This window comes from Gobio gobio, assembly GCF_949357685.1.
Source record: "Gobio gobio genome assembly, chromosome: 9".
Lineage (NCBI taxonomy): Eukaryota > Metazoa > Chordata > Actinopteri > Cypriniformes > Gobionidae > Gobio > Gobio gobio.
The window spans coordinates 44,841,248-44,857,881 of NC_137115.1; the positions used below are offsets into that span (position 1 = coordinate 44,841,248).

At 40.0% G+C, this 16,634-nt stretch overlaps 1 protein-coding gene across 1 annotated transcript in view; it reads left to right on the top strand.

Moving 5' to 3' along the window:
• hydin (HYDIN axonemal central pair apparatus protein) overlaps nt 1–16,634 on the top strand; it is a gene marked incomplete at its 5' end in the record, with an annotated part of 99,790 nt that overhangs the window by 39,787 nt on the left and 43,369 nt on the right. Inside the window, 12 exons of the mRNA XM_079826164.1 lie at nt 303–402; nt 737–855; nt 1,645–1,868; nt 5,379–5,446; nt 5,555–5,790; nt 7,261–7,361; nt 7,442–7,577; nt 7,684–7,848; nt 8,651–8,803; nt 13,751–13,989; nt 14,099–14,357; nt 14,907–15,050. Of these exons, the coding sequence (XP_079682290.1) occupies nt 303–402; nt 737–855; nt 1,645–1,868; nt 5,379–5,446; nt 5,555–5,790; nt 7,261–7,361; nt 7,442–7,577; nt 7,684–7,848; nt 8,651–8,803; nt 13,751–13,989; nt 14,099–14,357; nt 14,907–15,050 (1,944 nt within the window). The remainder of the gene's footprint in view (nt 1–302; nt 403–736; nt 856–1,644; nt 1,869–5,378; nt 5,447–5,554; nt 5,791–7,260; nt 7,362–7,441; nt 7,578–7,683; nt 7,849–8,650; nt 8,804–13,750; nt 13,990–14,098; nt 14,358–14,906; nt 15,051–16,634) is intronic.

Below are 16,634 nucleotides of genomic sequence, written 5' to 3' on the forward strand. Positions count from 1 at the left end.
CTTCCATTCTAGATTGGGCAGGGCACCCTGAACTTAGTGATTCCGGTTATATTTTTTATTTCTTATGAATATTTGAATTCCTTTTCTGTGTTAATCACTTTGAATTACCATTGTGTATGAAATGTGCTATATAAATAAAATTGCCTTGCCTAATAGAAAAATAATAATAATATTTAAAAACTTCAAACTTGTGAAAGGGAGTAATGTAGACTTTGCATTACACTTATATAACAAATAACATTTGTTGAAATTATTCAAAATCAATCTAGGTGTTCTCTCTGTTGACTTTCTGTTGTTTACAGAAGGGAGAAATCTGGCCCAACAGCACTGCCGAGGTGAACATCATCTTTAAACCGCACAAAGCCAGGATCTACCAGCAGACTGTTTACTGTGAAATCACTGGTACTTACACCATGAGAACAGATGTTGTTTTAAAAACAATCACTTTCTACTGTCACAGCTATGCTGCTCATCCACGCTTGCATTGTTTTCTAACAATGCATTGGTATATTTGCATGTGCTGTGTAGGCCTAGGCCCATCTGCAGGCCTGTAAATCAGGTTTGCATTTATTTGCATGTTTGAGTAAGGTTTGACAATATTCTGGTTGCTTGGATTAGTAGTGACCTAGAAAGTCAGACTGTTGATATTGTAGCCAGTGAAAGTTAACAGCCTGTTTCATTATGCTAACCTGTGCTTTTTTATGGTTTCTCATTTGAATGCTCTGTACTTACACAGGCCGTGAATCTCGATTGCCACTCTGCATACAGGGAGAGGGTGTAGGGCCAAAACTGCAATTCAACTTTGACTTTCTAGACATGGGAAACATTGTCATTGGCTCCAAACAAAGCTATAAGGTACAATTGTAGAAAGCCCATGTTGTACATCCCATTAAATCCTATAATAATTATTATTCTGTAGTTCACCTTTAAGCAGCTGCATGATACACTAAAGGTGCAAAATGGGTCCGTTTTGACATGCAATTTTACTAGTTAAACATTTTATATTAGAGTGCTGCAATGATTTCAGTAAGTGTTATTGTCCCCTTCTTAACCTTCAGTGCAGTGTAAAAGACAAAATCGCTTAGTGCTACCTCCTCCAAATCATTACACAGACTAAAGCATGTATTCGTGGTGGGGGAAAATATTGATGTAACAGAAGAACCCTTCAAAGAATTGATTTACTGTGAAGCCATAGCAAGCAGGATCTCACATCAGATTTAATCAGGATGTTGCTCACAATCTGCCAAGTGTAGCATGGACTCAACGGCAGTTTTAATTGAATAATAAAAGCCCCTTATTATTACGGAGTCTTGAAATAGACCAATGTTTGGCTCAGTTTGAATACACTCCATGTTGAATTATGCAAACATTGTGGCTTTCCAATTCCTTTTGTTATTTGAGCTTTTGCATGATCCCAATGATATAATTGTCCTGAAAGTTTTGGATTGTTTGTTTGAGTCTGATTTGTCCCTATGGGCCTCTTTTTGAGGTAGTATCCAAGTGTATGATTAAACAACGTAAACTGATCCCACCGGTGAAAGAATGAAACAATTGGACGTTCAGTCTGTGCTGGCATAAACATGGAATCTACATACCCTCTTTCTTTTGTGTTCCTTATCTCTGTCTGTTTTTTCTTATTCTTAGCTGCTTCTGAGCAACAAGGGACTGATAAAGGGTTCGTATAAACTAGTGCAACCCAGTACACTGCTGGGGCTTTGCTTTTCCTTCAACCCCTCTGAAGGCATGATCCCACCCGGAGCCTCCCAAAGACTGGAGGTCCACTTCTCTTCTGACAAACTGGGTGTCTTCTCTGAAGAGTTACACTTCAGTGTGGTGGGAAACCCTGAGCCTGTCATTGTCACATTCAGGTGAACCTCACAGATGAACCCTTTATTATATAATTATATATTATATATTTTTTAATTCTAAAAGTAAAATATTTGACTTTGTATATGTGTGCAAGTCATTTCTGTATGTGTTTCCTTTTCTTTCAATAAGGAAAGTAATTTCATATTGCATTTAAAAACTAGATGAAATCACTCCAAAGAGGATTATGTTTTAGGTTTAGCTGATGTCCATAGTATGATTGATAAAAATATTTGTGATATATGATTGATTAACAAATATGTTGTTTATTGTATTTTAATCATTTTCTTATCAAAAGACACACTTGTTTTCTCTCGTGCCAGACACTATTTATCACCTTATCAAATTCTGTCATAAATGAAATATTATCTAAACAAATGAAAAAGTAAAATGTCTTGCTTGGTATCTGTTACAGAAAATGAACCTCACTTGTCTTGAATTGCTAATTTTCCACAACACTAGTACATGTTTCCAGCCAGTCACCATTGCTTTTCACCATTATGTAGTAACGGTGGTTTTAAAACATTAACCCAACCGTGACATGATAGATTGCCTGTCTCATTCATACACATTCCTCTCCGGTAGGCAACATATTACTAATAAAAGGTCATATTAAAACCTTTTTACATTTATATAATTTTGTTTATACATATACTATATTGCCAAAAACCTCAAATAATTGAATTCAGGAGTTCCAATCACTTCCATGGCCACAGGTGTATAAAATCAAGCACCTAGGCATGCAGACGCTTCTTCAAACATTTGTGAAAGAATGGGTCACTCTCAGGAGCTCAGTGAATTCAAACGTGGTATCGTGATAGGGTATCATGATAAGTCCATTCATGAAATTTCCTCACTACTAAATAATCCATGGTCAACTGTTAGTGGTATTATAGTGGAAGCAATCGGGAACAACAGCAACTCAGCCACGAAATGGTAGGCCACGTAAAATCACAGAGAGGGTACTGAGGCGCACAGTGCGTGTAAAGGCCAATTTATACTTCTGCGTCGAGTGCACGCAGAGGGTACGCCGTACCCTACGCATAGACGCGTTGGATACGCCGTACCCTACGCCGTACCCTGACGCGCACCTCTCCAAAAATGTAACAACGCGTCAATTCTACGCGGACCGCAAGCGCTGTGATTGGTCTGCCAGAACCCTTCCCTCAGGTCAATAAATAAAAAATCTGCGATAGGAGTGTGTGTGTGTGTGTGTGTCCAGAAATTGGATGATAGTTCCTTACGTCTGCTATAACACAATATTTTGCAGTCCAGCGATTCTTTATGGTAGTAAATAAATACATAGATCCGCTGAGTATAGTTTATTTATTTTCTCATTAAAACCAAAGATGTTAATCAGTGAATGCATATCAAGAACAGAGACACATTAGGGTACATTTTGTGAATGGAGTCTCCGCAACAGCAATCGATTGCTCGAGCCACCGCTAGTGAAAACAGCGGCCACAAGCTCTGCATGATTTCACACACGCATTCCAGCGCCAGATCGCCTTATTTAACTTTACTAATCAACTAGAGATGCTTAATTTGTATTAGATACAACAACTCAAGCTGCAAGACAAGCCGCTCTCTCACTGCTGCTGATAATCCGACATGAATGTACAGATTCTACACAACAAGCTGCTTCTTCTTCGGCTGTTGTCTTGATTACACCAACATGCCTGAGGACACTGCCTACTAGCGTCTGCATGTGTAATTGCACATTGACGCAGACAACAGCGCAGAAGTATAAATGCTCACGACGGCGTCGGCTACGCGCGTAGCCTACGGCGTACATTACGGCGTACTCTCGACGCAGAAGTATAAATGGGCCTTAAGTCGCCAACTTTCTGCAGAGGCAATAGCTACAGACCTCCAAACTTCGTGTGGCCTTCAGATTAGCTCAAGAACAGTGCGCAGAGAGCTTCATGGAATGGGTTTCCATGGCCGAGCAGCTGCATCCAAGCCTTAAATCACCAAATGCAATGCAAAGCGTCGGATGCAGTGGTGTAAAGCATGCCGCCACTGGACTCTAGAGCTAATCACGCTTCTCTGTCTGGCAATCTGGTGGACGAGTCTGGGTTTGGCAGTTGCCAGGAGAACTGCACTTGCCTGACTGCATTGTGCCAAGTGTAATGTTTGGTGGAGGAGTTATTATGGTGTGGGGTTGTTTTTCAGGGGTTTGGCTTGGCCCCTTAGTTCCAGTGAAAGGAACTCTTAATGCTTCAGCATACCAAGCCATTTTGGACAATTTTGTAACGGTGGGTCGCCTACAGTGGTTCAGGCTCCTTCCTGGGGGATGTCCCCTTCCTGTTCCAACATGACTACACACCATTGCACAAAGCAAGGTCCATCAAGACATGGATGAGCGAATTTGGTGCGGAGGAACTTGACTGGCCTGCACAGAGTCCTGACCTCAACTCGATAGAACACCTTTGGGATGAATTCGAGCGGAGACTCCGAGCCAGGCCTTTTCGTTCAACATCAGTGCCTGACCTCACAAATGCGCTTCTAGAAGAATGGTCCAAAATTCCCATAAACACACTCCTAAAGAGTTGAAGCTGTTATAGCTGCAAAGGGTAGGCCAACTCCATATTAAACCCTACGGATTAAGAATTGGATGTCATTAAAGTTCATGTGAGGGTAAAGGCAGGCGTCCCAAAAGTTTTGGCAATATAGTGTATATAGCCACATTCTTTATTATTCTCTGAGAAAGTACTTCTTTTGAATAAGTAATGCTTTGCGACCTATAATTCTGGACATACTACATTTGATGTTTTGTCATGTGATCTTCTTGCATGAGCTGTGTCACTTCACTGCCATTCACAAATCCTCTCCCGCGGCCTCATGGGATAGTAAAATGTTCATTGGATACGCACTTCAGAATCTTCCCTGAAGTAGTAGGTCCTCCGAGTACTGTTTTATGAATACTGTGAATTCAGACGTACCGCTCTTTTTATATACTATGTACACTATATAAAAGTATGTATATTTGGGAAGTATGCATATTTGGATGCAACCCTAGTATTGCTTGAGCTTAATCAGAGTTGATTTTAGAGCAGTTAAGGTATCCTTTGCCTGATGCAAAGATTGACCCATATTGTACATCCTTCTTTTTAATCAACTCCCTCTTATGACCATTAGCAAAAACCATCGATATTTCTCCTTTACTCTTTGTTGTTTTAATTATTAGCTTATGGCTGATTAAATGAATCTGTACTGGCTGAACCTTAATTAAAAGAGCCAAGCAGAGCTCTGCTAAAATCTTTCAAACAAACCAGCACAAGCCACTTCCCCTTTGATTGAGATAGATTACCATTGAAATTGCTGAATTTCAAAACTACCACTCTGCCTTGTTATCTAAAAACAATGCCACTCATACCCCGTTCCACTGGACCTCAACAGCCTTTTCGTTTTGTATAATTACTTGTAGCGCAGCATTTTCATTGGCCTTAATTCTTGTTGTTTTTTTGTTGTTGTTGTTGAAAGTTTCCTCATCCCTTCATCTCTTGCAGGGGGTGCTTAATTGGGCCTACATTCCACTTCAGTGTCCCAGAGCTCAACTTTGGGGAGGTGTCCTTTGGTAAATGAACTTGCACTCTCCTCTTCATCAATCAGGATTGATGTTAGTGTTTAATCCTTGTTTTGCATATTAGTTTTGTAATCAGGAATCTTCTATCACTGACCCAAGGTTTTCCACAAACGCTGACATGTCGCCTTAGCAACACTTCAGTGGTGCCCATGAGCTTTGGACTGCGGATCCCCGGTGATGGTACGGGACAGGCGAGCATTACCAGTATGGACCAGGTCGCTCAGCTGAACAGAAGTGAATGGGGACTGGGAGACAAAACCGAAAGAAGACCGAAAGAGTTTGTCTTATCACCCAGCGCAGGCACAGTTCGTGCTATGGCTGAGATAGATATCCAGGTATGTTTGCTCTTTCTGATTCTAAGCCGAGCCATCAACGCATTATCTCACTGAATGCCTCAAAGCGATTTGAATCAATTTCCCTATGCAAAAACAGTAGTGGCCTGTCAAGATGTTCCCTATGACCTCTCTGTGCCACAAACATCAACACACTCTCAAGAGATGAGGAAGTGAAGTGTAGAAGTGTAGCCTTAAACGTCCATTCAGAGCAGACCTTTAATCCCTATTAAACCTCAGACAGCTTGGACTTTTTAAAAAATGGCTGTTGTATTCCATTAATAGAAAAACGGGAGGTGGAATATATTGGAAAGGTGATAAATGAGAATAGTAGCTCCTGCCTCTCTCTCTCACTATAGGGCTGTGATTATCTCGCCCATGCTCCTTTGGTTGCCAGGTACCTTGCGTACCTGTCATGTGCTGGTCTTTTCCCATCAATGGGAGCTGTCAGCACTTTGGAGGGCTAATCTGTTGGATGTGTCCAGCTGTCTTTGTGGTTCCTGTGGATGTGGGTGTCTCCTGTCAGTGTGCAAATGTGCCTCTCCCAGTCTGTGACAAGAGTGTGGCTCACTGTGCTCTAATGAGGCCTCAGCACAAGAATACCTATTAGGGGATTGTGGTTAGTCATATTAGTGGGACAATGGGACAATATTCCCAGATGAATCGCACAGCTGGCCGGTCGCCTCCCAGACATGTTAGGATAATAAAAGAAAAGCACCTGGAGAGTACTTTGCCGTTCTTCTCAGGCTGTTACATTTCGTGGTGACAGTTGTCTGTGATCCCATATGTGTGGTTTCAGAGCACTTAAAGCACTGAAAGGAGAGGAATACTGCAATCTAAACAGTTTGGAATAACATGAGCACTATATTTAGACAAGCAGCTGTTAAATCTGTTCAAAGCTGTTATAATAGTGATTTAAACAATGATATAGTTAAATGAAGACGGAGAATCTTATTCTTATACTATTCAAAAGTTTGGGGTCAGTAAGATTTATACCTTTTAATATATATTTAGCAAGGATACATTAAATTAATCAAAAGTGACAGTAAAGACTTGCATTGTTACATAAAAATTTCATTCAACTTTCTATTCATCACAGAATCCTGAGGAAAATAACATGGTTTCCACAAAAATATTAATCAGCACAATTGTTTTCTACATTGATAATGAAAATAAATTGAGCACCAACTATATTTAAATATTTAAAGGATTTCTGAAGGATCACGCAACACTGAACAGTGGAGTAATGGCTGCTGAAAATATAGCTTTGCCATCTTAGAAATAAATGAAATTGTAAGATATATTCAAATAGAAAACAGTTTTACATATTACAATTTTAAATTGTAATATTTTGCAATGTTTTTATTGTGGTTTTGTCAATTAAATGCAGACTTGGTGAGCATTAGAGACTTCATTCAGAAACATTCAAACATTTTACAAACTATTGAACGGTAGTGTATGTGTGTTTTTCAGTTAACCTTTTGCTCCAACACGGTGCAAGACTACAATCTGGCTTTAGTGCTGGATGTTCAAGGTGTTGGAGAGGAGGTTTTAGCTCTCCCGATCAAAGCTAGGTAATATATACACTTTCATGGGGGAAATAAAGTAGTTGCTGGTTTCCATGCACAAAACTTATCTCTGAATGTCCCGGTAGATGTGTTGTGCCTGATGTGGTCCTCAAGAACCCAGATCTTCAGTTCCAGCACTGTTTCCTGGGTCATCCCTATGAGCAATCATTTCAGCTCATTAACGATACTGACCTCCCTGCATGCTATGGACTTCTGCCTCAGGTGATTCCTCCCAATCAAGTAAAACTCATTGTGTTTTCTACTGCTGCCCTTTCCTAAAACAAACACTAGAAACATTCAGGCATATGACACACATTTCTGTCTGCAGCCGTATGAGGAAGACCCCGCTCTTCTTTATTCCAGTCCTCACTCACGAGGTGTCATCCAACCGTACAGCACAGAACAGATTCCATTAGTTTTTCAGGCCAAGACAGTGGACAGCCTACAGGAAACAGCTCACATTGCTATACTAGGCCGTCAAGACCCACCGTTGGTGAGTATATGCACGTATGACATTACAGCATGTACATGTTGTGACCTTAGTGTTTATTTTACATGGGCACTCAAAAGTCTGTAGTCAGTAGGATTTTTTATGTTTTTTGAAATAAAAATATGCTCTTATGCTCACTAAGGCTGCATTTATGTGATCAAAAATACAGTAAAACAGTAATATTGTGAAGTATTATTACAATTCTAATAAATTCAGCAGCCATTACTCCAGTCTTCAGTGTCCGATCCTTCAGGAAATCATTAATCTAATCTAATATTCTGATTTGTTGCTCAAGAAACATATATGTTGAAAATGGTTGTGCTGCTTAATATTTTTTGAGAAAACCATGATTCAAGTTTTCTTCACATAAAAAATCATGATATCTCAAAATTAACTGATTTTGTTTAATACCAGCACATTTGTACATTACAGTTATAAATTGCTAAAGAATACACAGTATAAAACAAAGTGTGTATTTTTTTTAGTTCCAGGAAGGGTGGAAGGCTCGCCGCATTTTCACATGAGAGATGGTTCCTTTTTTCAGCTATTACATGAGATGCTGCGCTAAACAGCCTCCCTCTTTCTGTACTAGTGCTATCATCAATCATCAGCTGCTGTTTACATTGAAATTATTAAAATGGATCATTTCATGCGTACACTGCTTTTTCTCTTAGTCAGAGTTTATGTTCACTGTTAATTGATTTGTTGTCATAGCGGTTTCTGTCGCAGTCTTCGCTTTACGAAAAATTGAATTTTCATACTTTTTTCACTGAAAATGTTTGATATGTAATTCTTTTCTCCATAGGAGCTCCTCCTGTCCTGTGTTGGCCAGGGACCTTCTGTCTCTGTCACTGCTGCCAAGCTGAACTTTGGCTGCATTTCCGTGCTGACTGATGTCACAAGGACTTTTCAGCTGTCAAACGACTCCCCAATCCCTGCCAGATTCTTTGCTCAAATGGTGGGTTCTAATGCGACAGAAGGGATGAAAAGCTTTAGTACTATTTCCCTTGGGCCTTATAACGTCAGTTTCCTCACCTGATGCCAATTCTGCTGTTTTTCTTACTCTGGGTCCAATATCTCGGTCTACTCTCCATGTCTTGTGAATGATTTTTAAGATTAGATTAGATTAGATAAGAGTTACCGTAATACCCTCATATGCCTTTTATAAATCCTAATTTCTCCTTATTTCCATTATTCGTTTTGGTCCCTCTTTATATTAAATAAGCTCCTTGATTCTCAGAACTGATAAATTTAGCATTAGGCTTTGTTTAATTAATCCATGGAAGGATTGCATGCAACCACACACACATGCACCAAGAGACTTGGACACATATACAGACAAACTCATTCAGATATTCAGGGCATCCTAGATTATGTGTCGACACTCATTGGTAAACTGATCCTGTCTTCTTCAAGGCTGAGGACTTTCTTGAGCCCGGAGTTTTTACTAAACATTTTCCAGCTTTAGTCGATCCTGAATTTCATTACAGCCGCTCGATAGCGTGGCTGAGTGCCAGGCAGATGCTGACAGCAGTGCGTCGTGAATTGAAAATACTCAAAACGCAGTCTTTCACATTTATGCGTCCATCTGTTCATGTAGTTTCTGATAAACAAGTATTCTGAGTTTTTCGGAAAGATATGTCTCTCCTGAGACGGGCTTTTGGTTCCATTGTAAAGCTCTACAGCACGATAAAGTTTAAAGCAATCAATGGTGTTAAACCTTCTAATGCAGGTCTGATCTGATTATTGAAATTTCAGCTGGCTTGTTCTTCACTTGATTCCTCTCTCAAGGGGAAATCGCCCCAACCTCGATCCAGCTCCCTATCGACCGGCTCGTCTATCTGTCTTCCCCTCCTCTATCTCTCTCCCACTTGCTTTGCCACTTCTCTTTCAAATGAAGACTTACAGAGTTATCTATGTCTCCCTGCTGACCCCCTTTAGTCCGGCGCAGTTCAAATGATAGGGCCCTCTCACTAACCCTCTACCTGCTCAAAGGCGTTTCCTCTTTGCTGAATACTGAATTTGTAGTTTCCTTCCTCCAAGGGCAGCCTACTGCAGGTGATGACTGTGTTGAAGCATAAGCCATTGGCAATTTTTTTTTTGTAAATTTAAACAAATACTATTACATTCTAAAGGATCATGTGACCCTGAAGACTAGAGTAAGGGCTGCTGTAAAATTCAGCTTTGCCATCACCGGAATAAATGACATTTTACAATATTTACACTCACCTAAAGGATTATTAGGAATTATTCAATTTCTCATTAATGCAATTATCTAATCAACCAATCACAGTTGCTTCAATGCATTTAGGGGTGTGGTCCTGGTCAAGACAATCTCCTGAACTCCAAACTGAATGTCAGAATGGGAAAGAAAGGTGATTTAAGCAATTTTGAGCGTGGCATGGTTGTTGGTGCCAGACGGGCCGGTCTGAGTATTTCACAATCTGCTCAGTTTCTGGGATTTTCACGCACTACCATTTCTAGGGTTTACAAAGAATGGTGTTAAAAGGGAAAAACATCCAGTATGCGGCAGTCCTGTGGGCGAAAATGCCTTGTTGATGCTAGAGGTCAGAGGAGAATGGGCCGACTGATTCAAGCTGATAGAAGAGCAACTTTGACTGAAATAACCACTCGTTACAACCGAGGCATGCAGCAAAGCATTTGTGAAGCCACAACACGCACAACCTTGAGGCGAATGGGCTACAACAGCAGAAGACCCCACCGGGTACCACTCATCTCCACTACAAATAGGAAAAAGAGGCTACAATTTGCACGAGCTCACCAAAATTGGACAGTTGAAGACTGGAAAAATGTTGCCTGGTCTGATGAGTCTCGGTTTCTGTTGAGACATTCAGATGGTAGAGTCAGAATTTGGCGTTAACAGAATGAGAACATGGATCCATCATGCCTTGTTACCACTGTGCAGGCTGGTGGTGGTGGTGTAATGGTGTGGGGGATGTTTTCTTGGCACACTTTAGGCCCCTTAGTGCCAATTGGACATCGTTTAAATGCCACGGCCTACCTGGAGCATTGTTTCTGACCATGTCCATCCCTTTATGACCACCCTGTACCCATCCTCTGATGGCTACTTCCAGCAGGATAATGCACCATGTCACAAAGCTCGAATCATTTCAAATTGGTTTCTTGAACATGACAATGAGTTCACTGTACTAAAATGGCCCCCACAGTCACCAGATCTCAACCCAATAGAGCATCTTTGGGATGTGGTGGAACGGGAGCTTCGTGCCCTGGATGTGCATCCCACAAATCTCCATCAACTGCAAGATGCTATCCTATCAATATGGGCCAACATTTCTAAAGAATGCTTTCAGCACCTTGTTGAATCAATGCCACGTAGAATTAAGGCAGTTCTGAAGGCGAAAGGGGGTCAAACACAGTATTAGTATGGTGTTCCTAATAATCCTTTTGGTGAGTGTATATACATGTATATAAAAAATATTTTAAATGTTAATAATATTTCACAATATTACTGTTTTTACTGTATTTTTGATCAAATAAATGCAGCCTTGGTGAGCCTTCTTTCAAAAACATTTAAAAATCTTACCGACCCCCAAATTCTGAACAATAGTGTATATGAATATATTTTGTTTGTTCATAGTTATGCAACAATATGTTATGAATATTATAATGTTTCACATATGTATATACATTACAACATATTTCATAGGGACCCTTGTATAAAGTGCTACTAAAAACCCTTTACTACCTCTGATGATCAGATTCAGCAGAGTTATTCATGTGGCTCTGCTATGGCTCACAGTTGAGTGAATATGAGATATAAGTGTGGCTCCTCCTGATTGGCCTCTAACACACCGTCTGCCTCACAAACACACTTTGCCACACACAAATATATAGGTTCTGCATGACTCAGAGTCCTTATCAGTTTGTGGAGTTGGTTATGAAAAGTTAGCTTCCACTTCATCTATGTGAGGTGTTTGCATGATTCTCTGGAATACTCAATTCAGATTGGACAGTTGTGACTATGCGGTCAAATATTTTTTTGTGTAATGCCTACGAAATTGCAGCCATGTAATAAGAGGGATAATGTACATTCTGGTGGTCTTAATGTCTTAGATTGTGCACACTGAGATGAGAAATACTTTACCTTCAATTTCCTCTCTACAGTCTGCTCACTTAGTTTTTCCCCATGAAGACTTTAAAAGGAGAGCATAATGAAAATGATGATAAATGTGCCAAAAGCTATACTCCGCCATCAGGATGAGCCTCACTTTTAAGATAAATAAAACGCTATTAATCAGAATCCCTTAACACACCAACACCCGTTCTCTTTACTCAGTCAGAAAATCCCAATTAAAAGTTAATGTGCAGGACATCAATCATTTGGCCGCATTATGAAAATTGATTTGAATCCTCCGCCAACAGTTATGGAAAGCAGTAGTACAAATTAAGCAGCTGGTGGGTTGCACTTTTGCATGCAAAGACAAGCTTGCACTTTTTTCACATTGGTTTATTTCTCGTTATGAGAAAATGAAAGGAAATAATGAAAGTAGGGAGAAAAAGTAGGACAGAAAGGAGGTGCTTAACATATGGGGTTTAAAAGACGAAACAAAAGCTTATGCATATCCTACATGCTATTACCCCATTGTATGAGAAGACTGTCTGAGTAGGTTCTACATTTAAATTAGAATTTACTTTGTGACTGTTAAAAAAGGACATTCTATGTAGTATGAATATAGATGTACTACATCCGCTATATTGTTACTGTCACGTGACCTGCAGTTGAGTCGCTTCACTTCCATTCATAAATCCCCTCCTGTGGGATAGTTAAGTACCCATTGAACGCACACTCCTGAATCTCGGCGGAAGTAGTAGGTCATATGGGTACTTTTCACCTACCGTTTTTCCGAATACATAGTACATTTTACTCTTTTACCATACTGTTTATTTGCATAGTATTCGGACACAGCAGAAGTATTAGCCAGATTTCAGACTCGTGGGTCAGTTAACCCCACAAACAGTGTCCTTCTTTTAGCCATTCATTACCCATTATAAAACTGATACATGATTCCAATTCCTTTATTCTATCACCAGTCTTTCCTACTCCCTTCAGATAAAGATAATTAGACACACATATGTTCACATGTTATCTCTACATGGCTGCTCATTTGAAACCCTGTTCAATTACAAGACTGAGATAAGGTTTTGCTGAGTGGTTGGCTTTTGAGTGGCAGTTATTGTGTTGGAGCCAACCGGGAGGGAATGATCATTAATATTTCTCATTACCCACTAGAAAACTCACCCACTGTGGGATTATTTCCCCTGGACATTATGTAAGACACAGAAGAATCTGTCCACACACATAAGGGAGTTTACCGATGTTTTGTGCTTGTGATTTTTTTTTTCATGTGACTTGTATTGGACTATATATTGCATGAAGTTGAACTTGTTGATGCTTTAGTGTATAACTACTGTATATGAACCCATTTTATCCCAAAGTATTCCTAGCTAGGTGAGCGTTTGTATTTTACTCATTGGATTGGCCAGTAAAACATACTTTTAAACGTTTCATTTAAAAAAAATAAGTGGTTATTCTTGGCCCGCAATTGTAACTGATAGAAGAGTACAGACTCAAAACTTGTTGCAAAAAATAATATGGACACCACTCTTCAAAAATTTAGGGTTAAATTTTTATTTTTTTTAAAGAAAGTAATACTTTTTATTTATCAACGATACGTTAAATTGATCAAAAGTGGCAGTGTATAGATAGCAAGATATAAATGAGCAAGAGCATTGTAATTACTATGTTGTTTAAACATTATATGTATGGAATTATTAGAATATTATCCTTTTTTTGCTGTTGTATGTTAAAAATGACACAATGGAATTTGATTTTGTGCTGTAACGTGTATGTGAATGTTGATAGGTGAAGAACAGGTCTCACTGGCGTGTGGATCCCAGTGAAGGTGAAATTCCTCCAAAGGAGAGTCTGGAATTGAAGTTGATAGCCCATCTGTATGACACCCTGCCCTTTCAGGATGAACTGTTTCTGGAAATCCAGGACAGCCAAAATTTTAACATCCCTGTGTCAGCCAAAGGAAAGGGCACCACCATAGTCACTGACCGTCCATTTGCTCCTAGCTTGGATTTGGGAACCCACTTCAGGTAAAACAACCAGATGTCTGTCCTTGAGTTCTGCCATTTACAATAACATGAGTCTGCTATTCACACAACTTCATATTCAGTTAAATTATTCAATTTTCCTGTCTTTTAGTTCCGGCCCATGTCAGTATGCCTTCAGAATTACAAATCGAGGACGTCGCACTCACCAACTGTTATGGACCACAGAGGGGTTTCCACAGTTTCAAAACAGAGAAATTCTTTCACCTAACAAGTCTAGGAACAAAAAAAGCAAGAGCCTACAAACTTCAGATCAAGGAGGACCTGTCTTCAGCTTATCCCCTGTACGTTTATCACTTCCTCCTGGCCACTCAGCTGATATGCTGCTAGAGGGCTCCTCTGATGTCCCCAAGGTACCTATAACAGAACTTTTTCTTTTATGTCAGCTATTAATCATCTCTAACTGATAACTAGACTACATTCTTGGCTACAATTTAAAATATGTTGGCCAACAGCAGTTCCGACACAACCAGCTAAAGTTCGAATACAACGGTGATGAAGGTCCTGAAAGCCACACTTAATCCTCTTTTAGTGGAGCCGCATGAAGCTGTGCATTGACTTCCTCTCTAGAGCATTACAGAGATGCATGCCTCCTTGAGTCCTTATTGATTTAATGGTAAATTAGAGATGAGAGAAGGTGAGAAGTGAGTATAGGCCTGCCCTGCTGCATCCCACGCTGGGCTGTTGCATTGCATAGCCATCAGTCGGTGTGCTAGCTCTCGGGCATCATAAAGAAGAAGGGCTCTGTTTTAGTGCATTTCTGGCAAGGCTGAGCAGGATTTCAAAAAACTATAAAAGAGGATTTACATCCATTCATAAATTGAGAATATGAAAAGGATCTCTTTTGTATATTTTGTATGTATATAATGTGTTTTTTAAATGTGTGTGTTTATGGATTGCAGGTGGTTAAGGAAAAACTTGTATGCTATGCTGTTGTCGGGCGGCAGTATGTGAGAGAGTGCATCATTACTACAGATGTCACATGCCAATTTGTCTCTCCAGCAGTAGACATCTCCTCTCAAGAAATCAACTTCTATGTGGAAAAGGTTGGCAAAAATCTCTCTCTACCTCCAAGGGCAATAGTCAGTTTTAGGTGTAACTCATTACTTAGTAAATAATTACTGTAATTTAATTACATTTTAGTTAGGGATTACTCTTAATATTTTTTGCTATTTAATTACAGTTACTTCTGATGTAATTGTGTTAAAAAGTGTATAGACTATAGAACGATTCTATATGAAACAACAGTGGATTACCATCAAAACTGAACATCTAATGTTAAATGTATGTTTTTAATGTGTCCTTTCCCCTTTACAGTGCATCAAAGTATTCACAGGGCTTCACTTTTTCCACATTTTGTTATGTTACAGCCTTATTTCTGAATGGATTTTTAAATTCATTTTTTTTCCCTCAAAATTCTACAAACAATACCCCATAATGACAATGTGAAAGAAGTTTGTTTGAAATCTTTGCAAATGTATTAAAAATAAAAAACGAAAAATGTACTTATGTACATAAGTATTCACAGCCTTTGCCATGCCACTCAAAATTGAGCTCAGGTACATCCTGTTTCCACTGATCATCCTTGAGATGTTTCTACAATTTGAGTCCACCTATGGTAAATTCAGTTGATTGGTCATGATTTGGAATGGCACACACCTGTCTATATAAGGTCCCACAGTTAACAGTGCACGTCAGAGCACAAGCCAGGCCATGAAATCCAAGGAATTGTCTATAGACCTCCGAGACAGGATTGTATCGAGGCACAGATCTGGGGAAGGGTACAGAAACATTTCTGCAGCATTGAAGGTCCCAATGAGCACAGTGACCTCCATCATCCATAATTGAAAGAAGTTTGGAACCACCAGGACTCTTCCTAGAGCTGGCCAATCAGGCCTGTATGGTAGAGTAGCCAGACGGAAGCCACTCCTCAGTAAAAGGCACATGACAGCCCGTCTGGAATTTGCCAAAAGGCACATGAAGTACTCTCAGACAATGAAAAACAAAATTCTCTGGTTTGATGAAACAAAGATTGAACTTTTTGGCCTTAATGGCAAGCGTCATGTCTGGAGGAAACCAGGCACCGCTCATCACCTGGCCAATACCATCCCGACAGTGAAGCATGATGGTGGCAGCATCATGCTGTGGGGATGTTTTTCAGCAGCAGGAACTGGGAAACTACTAGTCAGGATCGAGGGAAAGATGAACGCAGCAATGTACAGAGACATCCTTGATGAAAACCTGTCCCAGAGCGCTCTGAACCTCAGACTAGGGGCGAAGGTTCTTTTTCCAACAGGACAACGACCCTAAGCACACAGCCAAGATTACAAAGGAGTGGCTACGGGACAACTCTGTGAATGTCCTTGAGTGGACCAGCCAGAGCCCAGACTTGAACCTGATTGAACATCTCTGGAGAGATTTGGAAATGGCTGTGCACCGACGCTCCCCATCTAACCTGATGGAGCTTGAGAGGTCCTGCAAAGAAGAATGGGAGAAACTGCCCAAAAATAGGTGTGCCAAGCTTGTAGCATCACACTCAAAAAGACTTGAGGCTGTAATTGGTGCCAAAGATGCTTCAACAAAGTATTGAGCAAAGGCTGTGAATACTTATGTACATGTGATTATTTTTG